The 21,733-nt window shown below is 39.7% G+C and overlaps 1 protein-coding gene across 2 annotated transcripts in view; it reads right to left on the bottom strand.

The window, feature by feature from the left end:
- Positions 1-616: 616 nt before the first annotated feature.
- The window catches only part of hic2 (hypermethylated in cancer 2), a 60,312-nt gene continuing 39,195 nt past the window's right edge, over positions 617-21,733 (bottom strand). For both annotated transcript variants that reach the window (XM_061898243.1, XM_061898238.1), the window contains one exon: positions 617-9,065. In XM_061898243.1, coding sequence (XP_061754227.1) covers positions 7,263-8,999 — 1,737 coding nt within the window. In that variant the 5' untranslated portion in view covers positions 9,000-9,065 and the 3' untranslated portion in view covers positions 617-7,262. The remainder of the gene's footprint in view (positions 9,066-21,733) is intronic.

Raw genomic sequence — 21,733 nt, 5'->3', positions numbered from 1 at the left:
GTAACACAACAAGCAGATAAGGGATTTTCCAGAATTATCCTAGTAAATGTGTCTAATAACATCTGAATCGCTACCACTGCCCTTGTCTTTTTTTTTTCTTCTAGTCCTTCACTCTCACTATCCTCATCCACAAATCTTTCATCCACGCTCAAATTAATGGGGAAATTGTCGCTTTCTCGGTCCGAATCGCTCTGGCTGCTGGTGGCTATGATTGTAAACAATGTGAGGATGTGAGGAGCTCTACAACCAGTGACGTCACACACACATCGTCTGCTACCTCCAGTACAGGCAAGGCTTTTTTATTGGCGACCAAAAGTTGTGAACTTTATCGTCGATGTTCTCTACTAAATCCTTTCAGAAAAAATATGGGAATATCGCAAAATGATCAAGTAGTACACATAGAATGGACCTGCTATCCCCGTGTAAATAAGAAAATCTCATTTCAGTAGGCCTTTAATTCTTAGCCCAAAGTTTAAAACTGAAGAAGCCTTTTGGATGAAAGGTGAAATGTCTTTAACACACAAAGAGTTCAGTTTCCCCTAACATTTATATAAGTAGACATGATCTAAGCATTAGAGAACATCCAGTCAACCACGATTGAAAAAACAAGCAAAGGTTTTGGTTTTCAATCAAGCTTTTAATGAAAAGATCTTAAAATAACAGTTTCTTCTTCCTCACTGCTGTACATTAAGACTGCAAAGGTTGTGAGTACCGAGGTCAGCTGTAGTACACTTTAATGACACTTTTAGAGAGTTTGCTAGCGCCTTGGCAATGCACAGCGGCGGCGGCTCTGACCTGAATACAAGAGCTCTCTGACAAGGTAACGGACATGAAGAACAGAGAGAAAGAACTCGGACTGGGTGCTGCCAAAAAGCCAACAAAAAGACAGAAAAAAAAAAACCTTAATACTGATGTGTGTGTGGCATTGCAGTTTGAGATCATCTTGTTTGTTGATGGGCGCTATAGAGAAGTTGTGTGTGCATCTTTGCATGGAAAGTGTGTTTTGTAAGGGGCTTTTTATACTTAATTATTCATCAGCGAAGACCATACATGTCTGTTGCAGAGCTTCTCAGTCCACGGAGCCTGATACATTATTGAGCAGTTTTTTCCAAGGAAAACAGACCCGCCTGATACATCCATCTGAACGGATTACATCTTTTTTAGCTGCTAAAAATCTTTCTGGCAACGAAGTGCACTTTAATTTAAAACCTGGTGTGTATAAGACGTGCACGAAAATGTCCGAAGCTATAACTCACTAGTTCGGATAGAAACATAACGAGGTGTAATGGAGTAAATTGCTGTAAACACTGAAATGGGTATTTTGGTGTTGTGAATTACTGCATGTATTGTAAATACTGATGTTGCTGTGCACTAAGAAATATTAGAATAAGGTTCAGGTCTATCTGACATAAAGCCAAAGATGAGCTGACAACATTGGCCAGCATTTTATTGTTTAAGACTGTCTTTGGTTCAGACTTCTGAAGTGAAATGCAGAGGACGTCGCAACGCCCTAACAGGTCAACAGTGAGGTGGAAGATAGAAACGCAAAATAAACTTAAACATTTTACACTATCAAATGGGACGGCGGCACCAAAGTGGAGACTGTGGAGCGACGTTCGTTTTTTTGTTATTCAAAGACTGTTTTCCACCTCACAACGGACAACTGCCAAACTGCCAAAATCATTACGCATTGACTCGAAAGCTCGTAACAACGAAGGCAAACAAGGACCTGCTGCATTTACTTCTTGGCGTAAGATGCCAAATGTTATTGAGGAGGAGAATAAGGGGTAGTAAGCAACAGGGGAAGCAGCAGCAACTTGGATACTGCGGCGTATAACACAACTAGTATAACAAGGTACCATATTTCCTTGAATGGCTGCCGGGCATGTAATATGCGCCTGCCTTGAATTACTGCCGGTTCAAACTCGCTCCCCAAATTTATTAGCACATGCTTACTTTTACCGCCGGGTCAAAGTCGTGATGTCACAAGTGACGCCTCCCCTGTTGTCATTTCCAAAATGGCGGAGTCTTTTTTTTTTTGCTTTTACTATGTGTAAACCAGGGGTCTTGTTCCACAGCCATACAGTTCACACTGATGGTTGTGATACAAAACAACTTGTCTTTAATACTCTTACTAATATGCGCCACACTCTGTGAACCCACACCAAATACATTTCTGGAGAACATTGGCTCTGTAACACATTATAAAAGCAACATAAGAATTACCCAGAATTCCAATGCATCCATTACTCTTGGCTATATTATACACCCCGCTAGCACCAACCCCCCCCCCCTCTCTGTGCAACGGTTGAGGTGGGCGGGGTTGGGGGCGCGTGTATAATATGGCCAAGAGACATGGATGCATTGGAATTCTGGGTAATTCTTATGTTGCGTTTATAATGTGTTACAGAGCCAATGTTCTCCAGAAATGTGTTTGGTGTGGGTTCACAGAGTGTGGCGCATATTAGTAAGAGTGTTAAAGTTGTTTATATCACAACCATCAGTGTAAAAGTTATGGCTGTTGACCAAGTATGCATTGCAATGTCTAATAGGAAACAGGGATTATGAATGCGTCCGACCGGCACGCAGATAGCATGATGTTAAGGTGGGCGCGATGACGTGTTGTAGAGCAGTGGTCCCCAACCACCGGGCCACGGCCGCAGAATAATTTTTTATTATTTTATTTTTTATATCACACTCAATTTTTACTGCATGCCATTGGTAAGCACAGGGGTGAGAAGAGGTTTTAAATCAATTAGCGCCCAGGCGGCTATTCAAGGAAATACGGTATGTGTTTATTCTTGTCATTTGTAGCCATATGTGCTCAAATGTCAAATCTGCTCGAGCAATCAGGAAATAGTTAATGTCACCCGTGTGGGATCAGCTTGCCACTCTTAAACCTGATAGTGACTTCCTGGCAAAGCAAATGGGTACCATGCAGTGGAAAAAGGCCATTGGAGCAAAGTGTGGCCTCTCGGTCCAATTGTGTGGACATATTTTAAAGCTTTTGTAACACTGCATAAATATTTGGTAATGGAGTATATCACCAAGAGACACAAATGGGAGATGAGGTATTTCTAAAAACAGAGGCAGAGAACCGTCAGTAATAAGTAATATAAGAGCAGAGTGGGAGGTTTAAAAAAAAAAAAAAAAAAACGTTCAAAAGTGCACTTAGTAAAGAAGATATCTTACCCTGGGAATAAAAAACAAAAACGTGGAACTAAGTTAAAGTCGTAGAAATCGAGAGGTTTTAAGACGAAATTTTAGAAAATGGAGAGAGAACAATGTGCATGTTTGTTTTGTTTGTGGTTAAAGAAATGGCAGATTAATGGCAACACCCAGAGAGCATAATCTAAAACAATATAGTGGCCTCCATTCTGTTTGCACGTGAGGCCTTCAAGGACCCTCATGAGGCTTTCAGTGTGATGGGCAAACAAAAAAAAAAAAAACACCCGCAGAGAATTACATTAAGACTAAAAAATGAAATATATATATTTTTTTAAAAACCGAAAATCCCCCTAAAATAATGGCTGTTTTGTGTCACATTTATGATTCTCAGCTTGAAATCCTCAGAACATTAACAAAACCAAACAAAAAAAATTGGGGGTCCTGCCTCCACCTCCGTCTCACACAATTATTTGTAGAAGTGAGGGCAGGACCACAAATAAATACATTCATCACTGACAATAGACATCTGATTTAAAAAAAAAAAAAAAAAAAGCGAGAGAGAACACTGTCAAGTGTTTGCACCAACTTTGTAAGGAGGCTCAGCCAGCCAGAGGTTTGTGCTGCTTTAACCCAACGAACAGGCAGCTTCAAAAAAAAAGAAAAACAACATTCACAGTTAAGACTAAAGCAGATATATATATATTTTTTTACATGCGGTGGACAAATCAAAGCAACATTCAGAGATGACGTAGTGAGATGTAACAATAAGCCCCGCCTGCAGATGGAGCGCCAAGAGGGAGCCGTCAAGTGCATGAGGGCAAACACGATACACAACACAGAGCTAAAGACCCTGACTAACAATGCCTTTTGATAAACACATCAAGGATGCACTGCCCCCCCCCCAGACAGGCCAGAGGGCATGGCAGGAGGGAGTGATTAGGGGCATGAGGTCACACCAAAAGCCAGCTGGCAGAGGGTGGGGTTAGTGCACCTAAAAGCAAACACACCCCTCCCTCTAACTGAATATGCAGCAGTTCAACCCGTGCTTTTGTTTTGGCAGAAAACTGTTGTGGAAAAGCAGAAAAAAAAAAATTCTGACTGGCTGGGCCTCAAGTGAGGTCTGTAAAAACTGTAAAAGTTTGTAAACAATGAGATAAATACATGTTTCTTTTTTTTTTCTAGAGCCACACATGGTTCCAGAGTCATTCAAATGTGCTTTGGTTTAAAAAATAGTTTGTGGATTTTGGGTATGAGCTTTTTACTTTTTCTTCTTAGTTCTTTGTACAACTTTGCAATTATTCATGAACATACTGTGTCATTAACTAAAATTGTTGTTTCCAGCTGCCTCACCTTTTGTCAAGGCTCTTTGTGTTAGTTGAAAAAAGCCCCCGCTCCCACCCTTTTTTTGTTTTTACGTATGAAACTAGTGTTTTTTGCTTTATCCCCCCCCCATGGTTAAAATACAGACAAATTGATACAATACTATGTCTTACAAATGTAGCTGAGAGCCTGCATTCTACAGATGCAGAACAATCCCTGAAGTATTTTGTATAGTAGTAGTTCTAGTAGTAGTAATAGTAGAAGTAGTAATAGTAATATTAGTAGTAGTATGGTCACAGTTTGGAGTTTTTCTTTGTTTATGTCCGACAAGCAAGCATTCAAATGCAGCAATTACAGCAATGGCTGGATATCATGTACAAAAAAACAAAAACAAAACAAAAAACATCCTTTGCATGACAGACACTGAGCTGCACATTGAGGTACAAAAAGGCAATGTACTCCAGATTGATGAATACATGTTTGTACTTGGGGGGTAGGGGGCACATGCATGTACCATGCAATTACTAATCAACAAATAACTGCTTAACACCCAACCGAGTAGTAACTAATCCAGGGATGCAGGTACCTTAAAAACAGTAATGATGTTTGTAACTGTGGCTGCATCGCTACATTATGAATAATTCACATACCAAGACGACAACAAAGGTATCAGACAAACAAAAAAATCAAAAAATGAGGAATGCCTATACCAAAAACTTGTAGTGAAGTACAATGTAACTGTTAAGAATGGATTCACTGGACAGACTTTAGTGAAAATGACAAGATGGCCCAATTACAAGCACACTTATGAGGTAAAGCTTCGGGAGGTGAAAATAACTTAAAACCAATCTGTGATACAGTGAAACACATTTAGAGACGACGGCTAAAAAAAACAAAACAGTTTTTTGCAGGAGTAGCTGTCCAGTGCATCTCTGCTTCTCCCTTCTTGTTACAAGTTTTCACAAGTCTGGCTCAAAAGGAAATAACAAGTAACTTGAACTTCACATTAAAATTCTGATTAAAAGTCGTTTTTTTTTTTTTAATTTTTACTATTATTATTATTTTTCTTTTTTTTGGTCTGAACAGAACACAATGTCATCAGGTCCTGTTTTTAAAGTTAAAGGAATATAAAGTGATAAGGACTCTGGATATAAACAAAGCAAAAAAACAACAACTTTACCAGCAGTTTCTTTAGGTGGTAAAGTTCACCGGCCCACCAATCAGCACAAGCTTTCCTTGCAAAACACGAGAAGCTTCCTCACTCTAAGAGTCATTGGCAAAAACACCATCAAGAGTGGATTTTTTTTTTGTATGGACTTACGATATAATTCTTAATTCATATTGTACAGCAAAATAAAAACGAAATCAAAAAGTGAAATAATTTAGTATGCTATATATCTTAAGTACATCTTTTATTTAAAAGCTTTGGTTTTGAACTTGTCTAGCAATGTTTGTTAGTTAGCTCTCTTCTCCACATTCACAAGATCTTTGGAACACTATACCCCTCAACCAACTAAACATTACTTTCCTTCGAAAAGACGCTACAGTAGATTTTGAGGCAGCGCCACTGTGAGCGTAGCACCCGAAAAGCTAGAATATATTTGGAGTAAAGACGGTTGTTAAGCACAACATAAATGAGTGAAATCTATGAGTATTAAAAACCTGTGTTGAGAGATGGGCAGGTTAAAGCATCAGGTGAAGATAATCTACACACTTTTTACAATTAATTACATAGAAACTAATCAACATATAGTGTTCATAAGAGTAATCAGAGGTAGCGAGGTCACAAGCCCATATAGACTTTTTTTTCTCAAGGGGAGGAAAGCTATACAGACACAAAACAAAACGTACCCACTGAACATATTTGTCCAATCCAAAACACCCTCTTATTAGCCCCTTTAAAAAAAGACCCCCCCACCCTGACCAAATTCCTCCCTCACCACAAGTAAAATCCCAAGACCTTCCAGTTTAAACATTCACTGAAACATAAGTTCTTTAAAACAAGTACCTCAAGAGGTTCCTCTTTGCAAACCCAGATTATTGGTTCCCCAGTGCACTAGCAATGTCCTCTCTGGAATACATCCATGAGGAGAACTTTTTCAACGTCTTACTTTGAACTACAACCTGACCCAACGTGATCCCACCTGAAACCTTTTTTCCAGTTAAAGCATGGAGGTAGTCACACCCCAGTCCCCCCTCGTTTTACATCCACCATCGCTTAACATAAAAGAATATAAAGCTGTCAAGAGTAGAAACACTCTTTGTTTTTGCTGAATTATTGCCAGTATTGGTTTCATTGGGCTTTTTGGTTAGTATAGCGCCAGAGAGCAGAGGGGACTTTTGAAGTTTGGAAAACATCCGGACAAAATGCTTTAAAAAAGGTAGACGAGAGGAAGCCTACTGAGGTGGACATTAGGGCTGGACATTACATTGGTAGCCACATTCACATTTATCGGCCTTAAAAAGAGCACAAGTCACAAATTTATAACACTTCCGTTTTGTGACTCGGGGCTGAAAGACAGTCAAGATAGAGATAAAGAGGAGTAAACGGTCCCACTAGAACTCCTGAGAGGTGAGCGTGTGTCACTTTAAACCAATAAGGAACTGACAACTCCATCATTGCCCAGTGTGGCTACAACATTCACTTAGCCAGGGCTTCGTAAACCAAAGGTAATATGTAGAAGTGTGTGTTCAACGTGTACATGTGCATTTCTTCGTTGGAAAAAAAGGTAGAGCAATTTGTTTTTCTATTCCAAGAGTTCTTTGGCTTGTTTCTAGGAGGGTGAGGTGTGCATTCTCAGGTGGCTGATGAGGTTGCGTTGTTGAGTGAACTTCCCGCCGCAGAGCTGGCATTCGTACGGCTTCTCCCCAGAGTGGACACGCATGTGCTCCGTCAGGCGGTACTGCCGAGTAAAGCGCATGCCGCACTCTTCACATGCGAAGGGCTTGAGGCCCAGGTGGCTGCGCATGTGGCGCGTCATGGTGCCCCGCTGGGTGAACATCTTGCCACAAATGTTGCAAGGAAAGGGCCGGGTAAGCCAGTGGCTCTTTTCGTGTTGGCGCAGCGTAGCCGGGTCCTTGTAGCTCTTATTGCAGACAGTGCACTTGAAGGGGCGCGTTTCGGAGCCGAAGTTGGAGGGGCCTACGGGTGTGGAAAGGTCCTCGGCCTCCTCCTCATCTTCCTCTTTCACATAGGTCCCCCCTTCCTCTTTGATGTACAACTCATCCTCAGTGTGGGTCTCCACGTGAGCGTTGAGCTGCTCTGAGCTAGGAAAGCCTTTTCCACAGGGAATGCACACGTAAAGGTTGTCTCCGAATGCTGGTTCAAAACCTTCCTGGCGGTACACGTAGTTGGCGTTATGTTGGCCCAAGCCTGTTCCCACTCCTTTCCCTGTGCTCTCTCCATCACTTTGTCCACTCTCTTCGCTGTGGTCCTGGCCGTTCTCTCCCCCCTCTTCCTCGTCTTTACACTGGAGGGTTTGGTCGGAGTTGAAGCTGCTACCATTTCCTCCAGATGCCCCACTAAAGTTGCGGCCATCTTTAGGTACCACTATCACCCCATTAACAAGGGGCCTGTGATGATCGTCAGACCTCAACCCTGATGCCTCTCTCTTGGGCCATTCATTCTTGCGCCCACTCTGCCGGGACTTTTTCTGGGCTGGGGGTCCATCTTGCTGGGTGTCCTCGGCTTTGCAGTTGAGCTCATTGGGATCGGAGATGCAAATGTCCGCACACGGGAGGGTGGTCGAGGAGTCATCCAGCGAGGCACTGTTGGTTGTGGATACTGAGGCAGATTGAGGGGATTCTTGGGAGTTGCTGTGGGGGCTGAGTGCATCTGTGGCTGTTCCCGCAGAAGGGGGGCTCTTTTTGGTCAGGTCTAGCCCAAGATCAGGCTCACCCGCACTTCCTCCACTGCTGAGGTTACCGTTACTACTGCCGTTTCTCCTGGAGCTGCCAATCAACATCTCGTCATCTGAGAGTTTGTCCCGAAGGCCTTCATCTGGTTGTGGCTGGTCGGCATCTGAAGGGGTGGTAGGATAGTGGTTGTTGGGCCCAGCCGGCGTAGAGGACGAAAGGCGCTGGTTATTGAGGCGTAAGCGGCTAAGAGGACCTGGGGTGGAGGGTTTACCTGGCAAGGGTTTCCCACCATTACGCTTGAGCTTCTTTCTGCACAGCGCGGCAAGGTCATGGAGCTGGAGGTAGCTGGCTGCAGTTAAGAGGGCACTGAAATTCTGCTCACTGCTCTGATCCGAAGAGGACAGCAGCTTACCAGTGTAAATAAAGTCCAGAACTTGCCTGAACAGAGAGGGGTTAACCATCTCTGTGTCAAGGTTAATGAGGTTATCGTGGAGGACCAAAGATTTGAAGTAGATGCTGCTCGCCGCAAGGATGTTCTTGTGGGCACGAAAGAGCGCGTTCTCCACCACAATGATGACATCACAGAGGAACCCCTTGGCTCTCTGTTGGTTAAGTTGCAACAGCAGTTGTTTGGCATGATTTGGCAGTTCCATTTCCACCTTCCTTCTGTCCTTCCTTCCGTCTCGCTCACGCTCTGCCTACACGGACGCCACCTAAAGCTACAAAACACAGAAAACAAAAAATTATTAGTGTGAAATTACAACAACAACAAAAAGAACGGTAGTTAGTGGAGAGCAGAGAGTGTTATTGATCCTAAAGAACAATTCTCGATTCTTAATCTCCTTAATATAACCTATATAATATTTGCTTTTTTAATTAGGATTTATGCCCGCTGTTACAGGAAAATGTGGAAGAATGTCCTTCTTGGCAATGTCAGTGAAACACAACTGAACCAACAATCATTTAGGGATTCATTTTGGATTATGGCGCACCTAGACAAAGCAATTTCCTAATCAAGCTACACACAACTCAATAATTAAGAGGTGATAACCTGAAAACAAAGCCAGTTCAATAAACTACAATGTGTCACGGCTTGTCCTTTTAGTTACATCCGTCTAAACTTTCAAATGAAAGTTGGCCAAAATGTGCCACATAATTACATTACAGCAAAGAAAAGGGAACCCATCTCCCTGCTCTCATCTTCCTTTTTAAACACATTTCAACCAAACAAGGATCATGTTCTGTTCTGGCACAAAGGCCAAAAAGGGTGGAGAAGGAGTACAGTAACATGGTTTCATTTAAAACAAAAAAAAGTGTGTCCTCTCAACAGAGTTAACTCTGGTTTCAGTGGGATGCCCTCCTTGGAAATTGGGCTCGCCCTTTTCTCCATTAGGTCATGGTAATGTCAGCTCCGCACCATTGTCTGGGGGTGGGGGTCAGTGGCACAGCAGGGCCGGGGGCAGGGATTAGGTGACACTTGAGCAGGTAAAACTACACAAGCGCTATGACAGGAAAAGAGACGGGGGGTAGCTCAAAGACAAGAACTGCACCACCTGATCCTCTAGAGAGGCCCTCATTTATAGAATTAGGACAGATGAAACTCTTTCACTTTAAACCTATGTGATCTATTTCTAGTTTGGGACTGCAAATACGTTTTGATGAATAAAATATATTGCACAAGACTGTTAATTAAAGCAGTGTCACTTAGGGCAGTGTTGCACGCTTGGCTTTTTCATCAGTAGCACCGGTGATACCAAATGAAAAAAAATTAGTATCACAGGCATTTTTTTCTTTTAGCACATACCATTTTTTGTAGCAATATGAAATGTCTTAAGTATCACCATTTCCTTGTACACATGCAAGAGGGGGTTTGGGTTCTGGAGTACGGCGCACCCCTCATTGCCTGCTCGGCCGGCACGGGTTGCGGGGACTGCGGTATGGTGGCCTGCCATTCCCAGGCAAAGACCTCGCTGAAGTTAAATGTATTATTATTACATTTTTACTATTATTACTTTTCTAAATATATTTATTTTAATCCATTTATTGTTTAAATTTTTTAATTATTGACATTTTTTTAAATTATTTATTTGTGTGTGGTGTCGCACAAGTCTCGCTTCCTGTTGGGTGGGGTCCGTGTCCGTGTGCTCCGACCTTGCGCTGTGGTGTCTGTGTTGGTGACTTGATGCGGTGGAGGTGCGGCCCCCTTGTCTGGTCTAGATGCTGTGTCTTGGTTGTTTGGGCGGTGGTGTGTTTGTGCGCGTTGGGGTGGTGGGGTCTATTGGTGGAGGAGGTGTTAATGTCTCTTGTTTGCATGATGGCGTTTGGGCTGACTTGTGTACTGGCACGGGCTGGTCTACGTGATCCTGTTGGCGTGTGGTTGCCGGTCGCAGTTTCTTTGATCGCTTTGATAGGGTAGTGCTGGCTTTCTGGGGGTATTGCAGCTGCTGTTTCTGCTGCCGTTTGTTTATGGCGTGGACACCCGTGGCTGCTGGGTCCGGTGCAGGGGGGTGGCTGATGTGACTGGTGGCAGCGTGCGCTCGTGGTGGTTGTTGGGGCTGACGAACTTCATACTTGTTTATTGTCGTGTTGGTTGGCTTGTCGGGTGTGGCCCTGTGGTGCCCTTCACGCCTGGTTTTGGGCCGTCGTCGGAGGCGGGCTTGTCGGGGGTTGTCCCTGGGTGACGGGGGTGCGCGGCCGGACCTGTGGGGCTTGGGGGTGGGGAGGGATCGGGTAGTTCTCAGTGGGCGCCGGGACTTGATCGTTGTCCCGCCGGCCTGCGTGTGAATTTGTTGTTGTATACACATGAGTGTGTGTGTGTGGATGGATGTATGTATGTATGTATGTATGTAACTGTGCGTATGCATGTATATGTGTGTGCGCATACATACATATACAGTATATGTAGGTGTATGAGTGTATATATATATATATATATATATATATATACAGTATATATATATATATATATATATATATATATATTTATATATACATACAGTAAATATATATATATATATATTAGGGGTGTAACGGTACACAAAAATTTCGGTTCGTACATACCTCGGTTCAGAGGTCACGGTTCGGTTCATTTTCGGTACAGTAAGAAAAAAACTAAATATACATGTTTTGATTATTTATTTAACAAATTTGCTAAATCTTCAACCAAAACTATTTTTCCTAGTGCAGTATTTGATGTGAAGTAATCGGAAACTTGGATAGGTCAATAATTCATAATACCATTAGATTTTGATTCAATATTATGTTTTGAGCAAAGATAGTTTGGAAAAAAACAAAAAACAGCTTTGTTTTATTAGTCAACGTTGCAACTTTTTCTAAATTACATTTAGCATTAAGCTTTTTTATTTCACTTTTGTTTATGTTTTTGTTTATTTTAATAGTATTTTTAGAATGTGCCGTGGGCCTTTAAAACATTAGCTGTGGACCGCAAATGGCCTCCGGGGCACACTTTCGACACCCCTGCTATAGATAATAAAAATAAAATCTGATAAATCTTTGGGTAAAAAGCAGAGCCTGGCGACGCATGCGAATTTATCATAACTCTCTCGCTCTCTCTGCTCCTCCCTCACAAATCTTTCTGCGTGCACCACTTTTTTTTGTTTTTAACCCCTTCTTAACCCTGAATGTACATTGAAAATACACGTAAACCTAACTTAAAATGCCGGACATTCGAGGGATTTAAGAAACTCCACCTGGACAGCTCCGCAAAGAGGACATATCCGGTGAAAAGAGGAGGTGTGGTCAGTCTACCATAGCCCAGTTGTTGCTAGCATGCCGTGTGTTGTTTTTTTGATTGATTGAAACTTTTAGTAGTAGATTTCACAGTTCAGGACATATTCCGTACAATTGACCACTAAATGGTAACACCCGAATAAGTTTTTCTACTTGTTTAAATCAATTCATGGTTCCTCGGTGTGCATTGTTTACACATCGTGCGGTGCGCTACTTAATATGTCCGTGTCGTTCGGTACACCTCCAAACGGTTCAATAAAAATACACGTACCGTTACACCCCTAACAAATACACATATACTCACACACACACCGTTATTCATTCATTCATACATACATACATACATACATACATACATAGTTACGTACGCTCCCACATACATACACAAATATATTACATACCTACATACTCAAAGTTTGCAGATCCACACGCATATTCACAGTACAAACATATATATAAACATACTGTACATATACATTCACTGAACAAACATTCATTTACACATTCTGTACATATATACAAGTACATATACATACATACATACATACACTCATGCACAACCATGTTTCATCGAACATATATTAACGTTGTTGCCCTAGGGGAAACTGGGTAACACATGGCACAGTGACAAAGCTCAAACTATTGTTACTATAACAATCTACAAGATTAGTATAGGTTGCTTCTCTTTATTCCCCTCCATCTTTCGGTGTTCCTTTTTTATCTGTAGTTATCATTACGTATATGTATTATTGCATTTAAACAACTGTATTGTTGATAATAGAAGAAAATTACTGGTATTGTTCATTATCAATAGCGCTATTTATATTGGTATTTGTAATGCTGCAGTTGTAGTGTAAAAATGCTCATTTTCATTCCAGTATTATTTATTTCGCTAACAGCTTCTTTGCTATCACTTTTACCATCATTTTTACGTATCATATGTGCTGGTGTTGTTCTATTGTTGTTGTTGTTGTTATTGTTGTGTTTGCTGTTGTTGTTTTTGTCTCTGTCTAATCCCCCTCTTGTCCCCACAATTTCCCGCTGTCTTCCATGTTTTCTCTTTCTATCCCCTCCTGCACCAAATGATAATATAAATACATTTAATAAAGTCAAATTCAAATAGGGCAACAAGAGAAGTATCTTACACTTCTCTTTTGTAAAGTAAATCTGAACAGCCGATATGGGCATCTGCATCAACTATACGATTTGCCTGAGAAGCTGGACAGGACAAAAAAAATATATATATATCACCATTTCTTTCTTAACACTCAAACAAGGTACACGTGCCCTCATACATATTAACACAATGCCATCATAAGTCCTCCTGCAACACTCAAATTGACACTAAGAACATCCCAAAACTGTGCTAGTGTATGGCTAGGCAATTTAGCTCAAAACTCATATCCCGATATAGTTTGGCCCATAACTAACTCCATCCATCTATCCATTTTCTACCGCTTGTCCCGTTCGGGGTCGCAGGGGATGCTGGGGCCTATCTCAGCTGCATTCGGGCGGAAGGCGGCGTACACCGTGGACAAGTCGCCACCTCATCACAGATAGACAACATTCACACTCACATTCACACACTTGGGCCAATTTAGTGTTGCCAATCAACCTATTCCCAGGTGCATGTTTTTGGCGCATAAATGGAAATATTAGTTTACAGTACTAAACATCACCATTCCTTGTTCAATTATCAGGACTGATGGGGATCTCAAATACACAAAAACAGGTACCAACACGTAAGAAAAGTAAGTTTTGCATGATAGAATCCCAACTTAAGAGGTGGTAAGAAGAAGCTTTGAAATAATATAAGAAAAGTCAAATACAATCTCCGATCTTCTTTAAAAAAACATTTAGCTTTGCTCAATTCTTCAGCTAACAAACACAAACTAACACAATGTGAAATAAAGTCCTTTGGTTTCAGAGGACATGTTTAAATGTCAGCAACATGAAAATAATTGATCTTTACCAAAAATGTCATTGAATTACTAACATAATTACTCTTTAATAAATATAATGAATTACTAGAGAAAATAAGGCGTTACTTAAAAAATAAACTTCAAATATCCTGCATAATGCAGTTGAGATAGGTTTCATAAATATGACAGCAGTGTGTGCCTTTTAAAAGTTGGTGCCTGTTGCCTAGTGACAGGTGACATCAGCTAGTGTTCACTTTACAGCCACAGATGGTTCATCTAATTATTTACATAAATTACAAATTAATTTAGCATTTTTTCTTTGATGGCTCTGACATGAACATTCCTGGCAAATTTCTGAGCAGCTTGCATTTTCCTTTTTGTTTCTGCTTTAGTGAATTCTGCCTTGGATTTTATAGCCAATTTGTGTCTCTTCGACGCCATCTCTACTTCTAACTGCTCGATATGCAAAATCCATGAAGAGTACAAACAATGTTTATTATGTTAGCAAACTTCCTTTATCTGAAAAGCATGAAATAAATATATTGCAGTCATGTTTGTTTGAAAATGATTTAACTATTCAATGTCAAAATATAAACAGTAGAAATAATATACAATGTCAGCTACTGTCTTGTTCTAAAACACCAATGAAAATTTAATTTAGCATTTAAACAGGCTATACTTAAGCAACATTTATCACGTCTGCCACAATCATTTGTGTTCTTAAATGTGTATTCCAGTCTTCTCTGTCGAGAGCAGTTTTGATATGGGCTTACATGGTAAACAAATCAAATGAATGTTTTATTTAGACGCATACATTGGTCCAAATGTGGCCAAGTAGACGCATTGTGGGTTTCCTGGACATCATCTACATCGCTAAAAGAAAAATCTAATGAAGAGAAACCATCTGCGACCTTCCACTAGTTTTTTAATATATAAAGTCGCCCGCTTGAATAGTCCCTCTTCTCTTCTCCGACTCTCGTCGTCATTTGGGATGTGCGTGTCTGTTGTGATTTCCCTTCCTGGTTTGATGACCTGACCTTTCTTTTACAGAAAAGAGTCATTGTATTATTTTTAAAGTAGGATATAGAGGCCACACAAATCCACTTTTCGTTAGGTCAGGATTATTAAAACTAAAAGACATTGCATACTCTAATTGCATACTCTATTAGTGATGTTCGAAGCTCGAAATAAAGTTCTTCCGAAGGACTTACAAAGGTAATTCGTGTTCACGTCTGAAGATGCTAATCACAGAAGGCAGTATGACTTTAAACATTCAGGAGCGCTAACACATTTGAAACATTTTGAAACAATTTATCTGTTGCTGGTGTGAAAGCATGGAATTCTCTAAAGAAAGACTTAAAAAGTTGCAAGAATATTTTTAAATTTAAAAAGAGTTACAAAAAGAGACACATGGCATTATATCAAACTGGTTTTTGATTTTGATTGGACGTGTCATTGGGAAAATGCTTAAACGAAAATTAAAAAGTATGTTGGAGTTCAGGTGTTGATGGAGGGAACAGTGATAGTCATCTAAAATAATTTGTGTTAAAAAAGGGGGGCAGATTAATATAACAATATTTTTCTTCAATCTCTTCCTTTCTGATCATGGAAATGTGTAAGAAACAAACAAACAATGAAAGTGTTAACTGTACGTGGCTTGTATATATGAATTTTCATGAAAGAAATAAAAGAAAATGATGATGATCTTGCCTCTGATTGGCCTGTCCGTAATGCTTTGCTCTAATCTTAACCAATCGTGACTCATCATACAAACCCCGTTTCCATATGAGTTGTCGGGCACAAAGTAAATAACATTTTAGTTAAATGCAAGTTGTGTCTTTGAGAAAAGATACAAACCCCGGTTCCATGTGAGCAAATAGTCAAACGGTTTAAGAACAACGTTTCTCAAAGTGCAATTGCAAGAAATTTAGGGATTTCAACATCTACGGTCCACAATATCATCAAAAAGGTTCAGAGAATCTGGAAAATCACTCCACGTAAGCGGCATGGCCGGAAACCAACATTGAATGAGAGTGACCTTCGATCCCTCAGACGGCACTGTGTCAAAAAACGACATCAATCTCTAAAGAATATCACCACGTGGGCTCAGGAACACTTCAGAAAACCACGGTCACTAAATACAGTTCGTCGCTACATCTGTAAGTGCAAGTTAAAGCTCTACTGTGCAAAGCAAAAGACATTCATGACCAACATCCAGAAACGCCACCGGCTTCTCTGGGCCCGAGATCATCTAAGATGGACTGATGCAAAGTGGAAAAGTGTTCTGTGGTCTGATGAGTTGACATTTCAAATTGTTTTTGGAAACATTGTGTCATCCGGACCAAAGGGGAAGCAAACCATCCAGACTGTTATCGATGCAAAGTTCAAAAGCCAGCATCTGTGATGGTATGGGGGTGCATTAGTGCCCAAGGCATGGGTAATTTACACATCTGTGAAGGCACCATTAATGCTGAAAGGTACATACAGGTTTTGGAACAACATATGCTGCCATCTAAGCGACGTCTTTTTCATGGACGCCCCTGCTTATTTCAGCAAGACAATGCCAAGCCACATTCAGCACGTGTTACAACAGCATGGCTTCGTAAAAAAAAGAGTGTGGGTACTTTCCTGGCCCGCCTGCAGTCCAGACCTGTCTCCCATCGAAAACGTGTGGCGCATTATGAAGCGTAAAATACGACAGCGGAGACCCGGGTCTGTTGAATGACTGAAGCTCTACATAAAACAAGAATGGGAAACAATTCCACTTTCAAAGTAGGGCTGGGCGATACATCGCTATATCGCGGGTTTGCCTCTGTGCGATATAGAAAATGACTATATCGTAATATTCAAGTATACGTTCTAATGCAGTTGCTTTAGCTGCGGGCATTCAGGCTCTTCTCACTCTTTCCTGTCTCTCCTCACAGACAAGCAGGCGCACATTATTACATACGTCACAACTGTCACTTCATACTTCACATACACACCCTCGCCCAACAGAGAGGTAGCGGAGTGGCTAACGTTAGCTGCTAACGTAGCTGTGGGAATACGAGAGAAAGAAGGTGCGGATCTGGTAACAAATGAAAGAAGACTTAATTCCCAATAAAAACAGCAGGGTTTCCATCGTCTGGCGGTGGTTCGGCTTCAAGTGGGAATATGTCGAACAGACAACCGTAATAAGTCAAGCATGCGGTACAAGCGTTGCTATAAAAACTAGCATTACTGCTAATATGTAGTATCATTTGAAAAGTCACCTGCTAGAGAATGAAAAGAATTTCATAACCGTAATAACATACCACATAGTGAAGGAAGAATACTATTTGATTTCCTATTATGCAGCTCATTTTTATCCATCCATCCATTTTCTACCGCTTATTCCCTTTTGGGGTCGCGGGGGGCGCTGGCGCCTATCTCAGCTACAATCATTTTTATTTGACACTTAAAATGTCTCTGACAATCTTGCACTTTATATTTTGGAAATGACTTGAATGTTTGTGCCATTGCTTAATAAATTTAATAAATACACTTTTGGTCAATTGACTTAGTTGTGATTTCCTTCTCTGCATGAAAGTTTAAAAGTAGCATATATGTATGCAGTATGAAGAAGGATGTTTTAATGTATACACATAGAATCATCATACTGCTGTTATTATATGCATCAAGTGTTCATTCAAGGCCAAGGCAAAATATTGTAATATATACCGTATATCGCGATATGGCATAAAAATATCGCGATATTAAAAAAAGGCAATATCGCCCAGCCCTATTTCACAGCTTCAACAATTAGTTTCCGCAGTTCCCAAACGTTTATTGAGTGTTGTTAAAAGAAAAGGTGATGTTACACAGTGGTGAAAGTGCCCTTTCCCAACTACTTTGGCACGTGTTGCAGCCATGAAATTACAAATTAATTATTTGCAAAAAAATAAATAAAGTGTATGAGTTTGAACATCAAATATATTTTCTTTGTATTGCATTCAATTGAATATGGGTTGAAAAGGATTTGCAAATCATTGTATTCCGTTTATATTTACATCCAACCCAATTTCCCAACTCATATTGAAACGGGGTTTGTAGTAAACCAACCAACCAATCATCATTGGTGTTTCCAGTATGTTTTGTCCCCTGCCTGTGGAGTTGCTTTGCTTCATAGCTTCAATTTTTAAGTTTAATCATTTTCAATGGAAAACCGTAGGTTTTACCACTGGATTATCAATATCCATACTCATTACGGGAATACCATAGTTGCTGGCAGGTATGGCAAAGACACGGATCAAGATTTTAACACAATGTAGGTCTGGAAAAACAAAAACAAAACAAAAAAAATTTTCTTTTTTAATTTTTACAGGGATAAAAAACACGGATTTCCGACTATAGACGGAAAAATCACATGCCTTAGTCGACTAATCGTTAAGATCATTGATGACTAATTGACTCTCAAAATAGTTGTTTGTTGCAGCCCCAGTATCAATACATTATTGTGCAGCAAAATCAATGCATAATCTTGTCTCATGTAAAATTTTTAATTACAATTCTGCCGATTAGGATATTTAACTTGCAACTGTCGACAGCTGCTAACTCAAGACATGCAAGAATCAAGATCTTCAGGTTTCTAATAGCACGTCTCATAACAGTCACATTGGTCTGCTTGCAAGTGCACGTCACGTACTATATTTGCATGTACTAAAACAATGCATTCATTCGGGTGAAACAAGCCTCCCTAAAATGCAGAAATACACCTTAGTGATACCTTTCCACAGTTCTTTTATGTTGTTAGTAATGCTCTGTGAGTTTAAATGGCAAATGTTTTTGTTATTGTAGTTAAGGTGTTATTAAGAGACATACTCAGTGGCCTTGTGGTTAGAGTGTTCGCACTGAGATCGGTATGTCGTGAGTTCAAACCCCGGCCGAGTCATACCAAAGACTATAAAAAGGGGACCCATTACCTCCTTGCTTGACACTTAGCATCAAGGGTTGGAATTGAGGGTTAAATCACCAAAATGATTCCTGTTCACTGCTCCCCTCACCTCCCAGGGAGTGATCAAGGGTGATGGGTCAAATGCAGAGAATAATTGTGCCACACAAAGTTGGTTTTAACGTTTTAAATTTAGTAAGATAATATTCTGCTTTCAGCATTCACCACTTTTGTTCTGAGTTTTAACCTATTATATTATTATATTTTTCTTTCAGTTTTTTTTCCATTCCTTTTTATTTATTTTCTCTTTCTTGGGTATTTTTTTAGCACCGTTGTCCAACACTTTGGTTAGCCCTACAAATACAGTTTGATTGAGTGATTGATATTTAAATACAAACTTTTCTGCAGTTGAGTGGATTATTGTTAACTGTTGGATTTCATGTCAATGACATTGTCTAAATTGTTGTATATGTACTTATGTCACTAAATGAAGTATGATTAAAGATGTCGGCTGTGTTTTTCCTCATCCACCGAAATATATTAATTGAGAGACGGACAATACTTTTTAAGTTGTCTAACGCTGTTAATGTTAAGCTTAGTTCAGGCTTACAAAACCCACACTAATTATTTTCAATCTATTTCAATTCTATTGCGAATACAATTTTTGTTGTTGAAATAAGCCGAAACGTGCAGATTATTACGTTTGTTGCTTGTTTCAATAACGCAGGAACAGTAGCTTACAGGTACTTATTTTCAACTATGCAGGATACTCACTTGCTCCTTGCTAGTACTTAAGTCTATACTTTAGGATATGCTACCGTTAAGACTTCTGGGTAATGTAGTAACTTTAGATGTAACAGACAGAAAACTTCCAGAAACAACCCGACCTTTTATAACTTTCACAAGTGTTAAGAACTTATATACAAATCTAAAATACACCATTCTCTCATTTGGTGACAATTCTGAAATATGTAAACCATGAATTGATTAACGTGGACCCCGACTTCAACAAGTTGAAAAACCTATTCCGGTGTTAACATTTAGTGGTCAATTGTACGGAATATCTACTGAACTGTGCAATCTACTAATAAAAGTATCAATCAATCAAGTGTTCAAAGTGTAGCCCAGGGGCAATATGTAAAATGCATCTTTTTAATAGGCCGATAACACAATGCAAAACTAAAAGAAAACCAATATCCATTAAAAATGGAAAAAGAGTTTAAAGGCATTATGTAATGAGAAAACGCTGAAATTATAAAATAAATATATATTAAAACAAATAATGAATAGAAAAAGATTTGTGTTTAATTATATGTACAGTACAGTATAACCTTTTCAGCCTCTGTATTAGCCTTTTCAGTACAAATTACATAACCTCCACCCTTTCTTGAACTTTGAAGATTGTACCACAAAACTATTAAAATAAGAATAAAAAATTTACTTTTAAGAGAAAAAAGTTGGGATTCGTGCAGACCTATTGTTGACTTCACAGAGATGTAAGAAAATGGAGAGACAAACTATTTCAAGAATCAAAATGTTTTAGTGCACATAAACGCACTGATGGAGTCAACTTGTCATTGCCAAGAAGTGGAGAAATCAACTTTGCTTGTGCCCCTTAAGATTATCCCTTTAATGCAGACAACATTGGCCCTTATTCATGGTGGTGGACCTAAAAAGTATGCTTCCAGGTAAAATTAACCCCAAAATAGACAGTCTGTTTCAGCACATTTCGGAATGCCCATTTTTAGCACCAAAATGTGGGAGGCCCTGCATCAACCTTCTGACATCACCGACAGGAGGCTGGAGGCAATTTGATATTGCGTGCTATGCATTTTAGTAGCGTCTTCATCCAAAATCATATTGTTTTTGTGCATAATTTAACATATATGCTTGCCAGATGCATTGTGGCAAAAATACAACTTTCGAATGGATCATCCAGCATACATTTTCAAATGATAGAACTAGTCCAGGGTGTACCCCGACTTCCGCCCGAATGCAGCTTGGATAAGCGTTAAACTACTCATTAAATAGACAGGACCTTCTCTGTGGTCGGCCCTAAGCTCTGGAACACTCTGCCGCTCCATGTTCAAACTGCTTCCACAGTGGAGTGTTTTAAGTCTCGTCTTAAGACCCACTTTTATTCTTTGGCTTTTAACACTACGTGAGTTGTGTGGTCCTCTGTTCTCCTCTGTGTTTTTTATACACTTTGATTTCTATTTTACTGTTTTAATTGATTTTACCCTTTAAAATAGTTTTTAATCATATTTGTTTTTATATTGTTTTTATTGGTTTTATATATATATATATATATATTTTTTTTTTTTGTTTTTGTTTTTATTCAGTCATTGGTGGAGCATAATATATATATATATATATATACACACTTTTTATTTTATTTTATTTTATTTACTTATTTATTTATTTTTTTTACAATTGTTTTTAACATGGCTGTGCAGCACTTTGGAAACGTTATTGTTGTTTAAATGTGCTATATAAATAAAGTGGATTGGATTGGATTGGATTAAATATTTAGTTTTTTTACCCTCAAAGTCATTGAGTGTCCAGGAACTTATTCTCTGAGTTTGTAACTATTGATAAAAATTACCCAAAAAATTATTGTGAAAATAAAAATATTGATCTAATCAGCCTATTATCGATCATACACTCATGGCACCACTTTATGGATTGATCCGCCCCCAACGTACGTGTCGGACAAACAGCAACAAAGCACAAAGCTTCTCTCTAGACCAGGGGTGTCAAACTGTTTTTTATTGAGGGCCACATCGTGGTTATGACTGCCCTTTAC

This window comes from Nerophis ophidion, linkage group LG01 (assembly GCF_033978795.1).
Source record: "Nerophis ophidion isolate RoL-2023_Sa linkage group LG01, RoL_Noph_v1.0, whole genome shotgun sequence".
Taxonomy (NCBI): Eukaryota; Metazoa; Chordata; class Actinopteri; order Syngnathiformes; family Syngnathidae; genus Nerophis; species Nerophis ophidion.
Note: the sequence above shows the minus strand (reverse complement) of the source record. Positions and strands in the feature narration are given on the sequence as shown.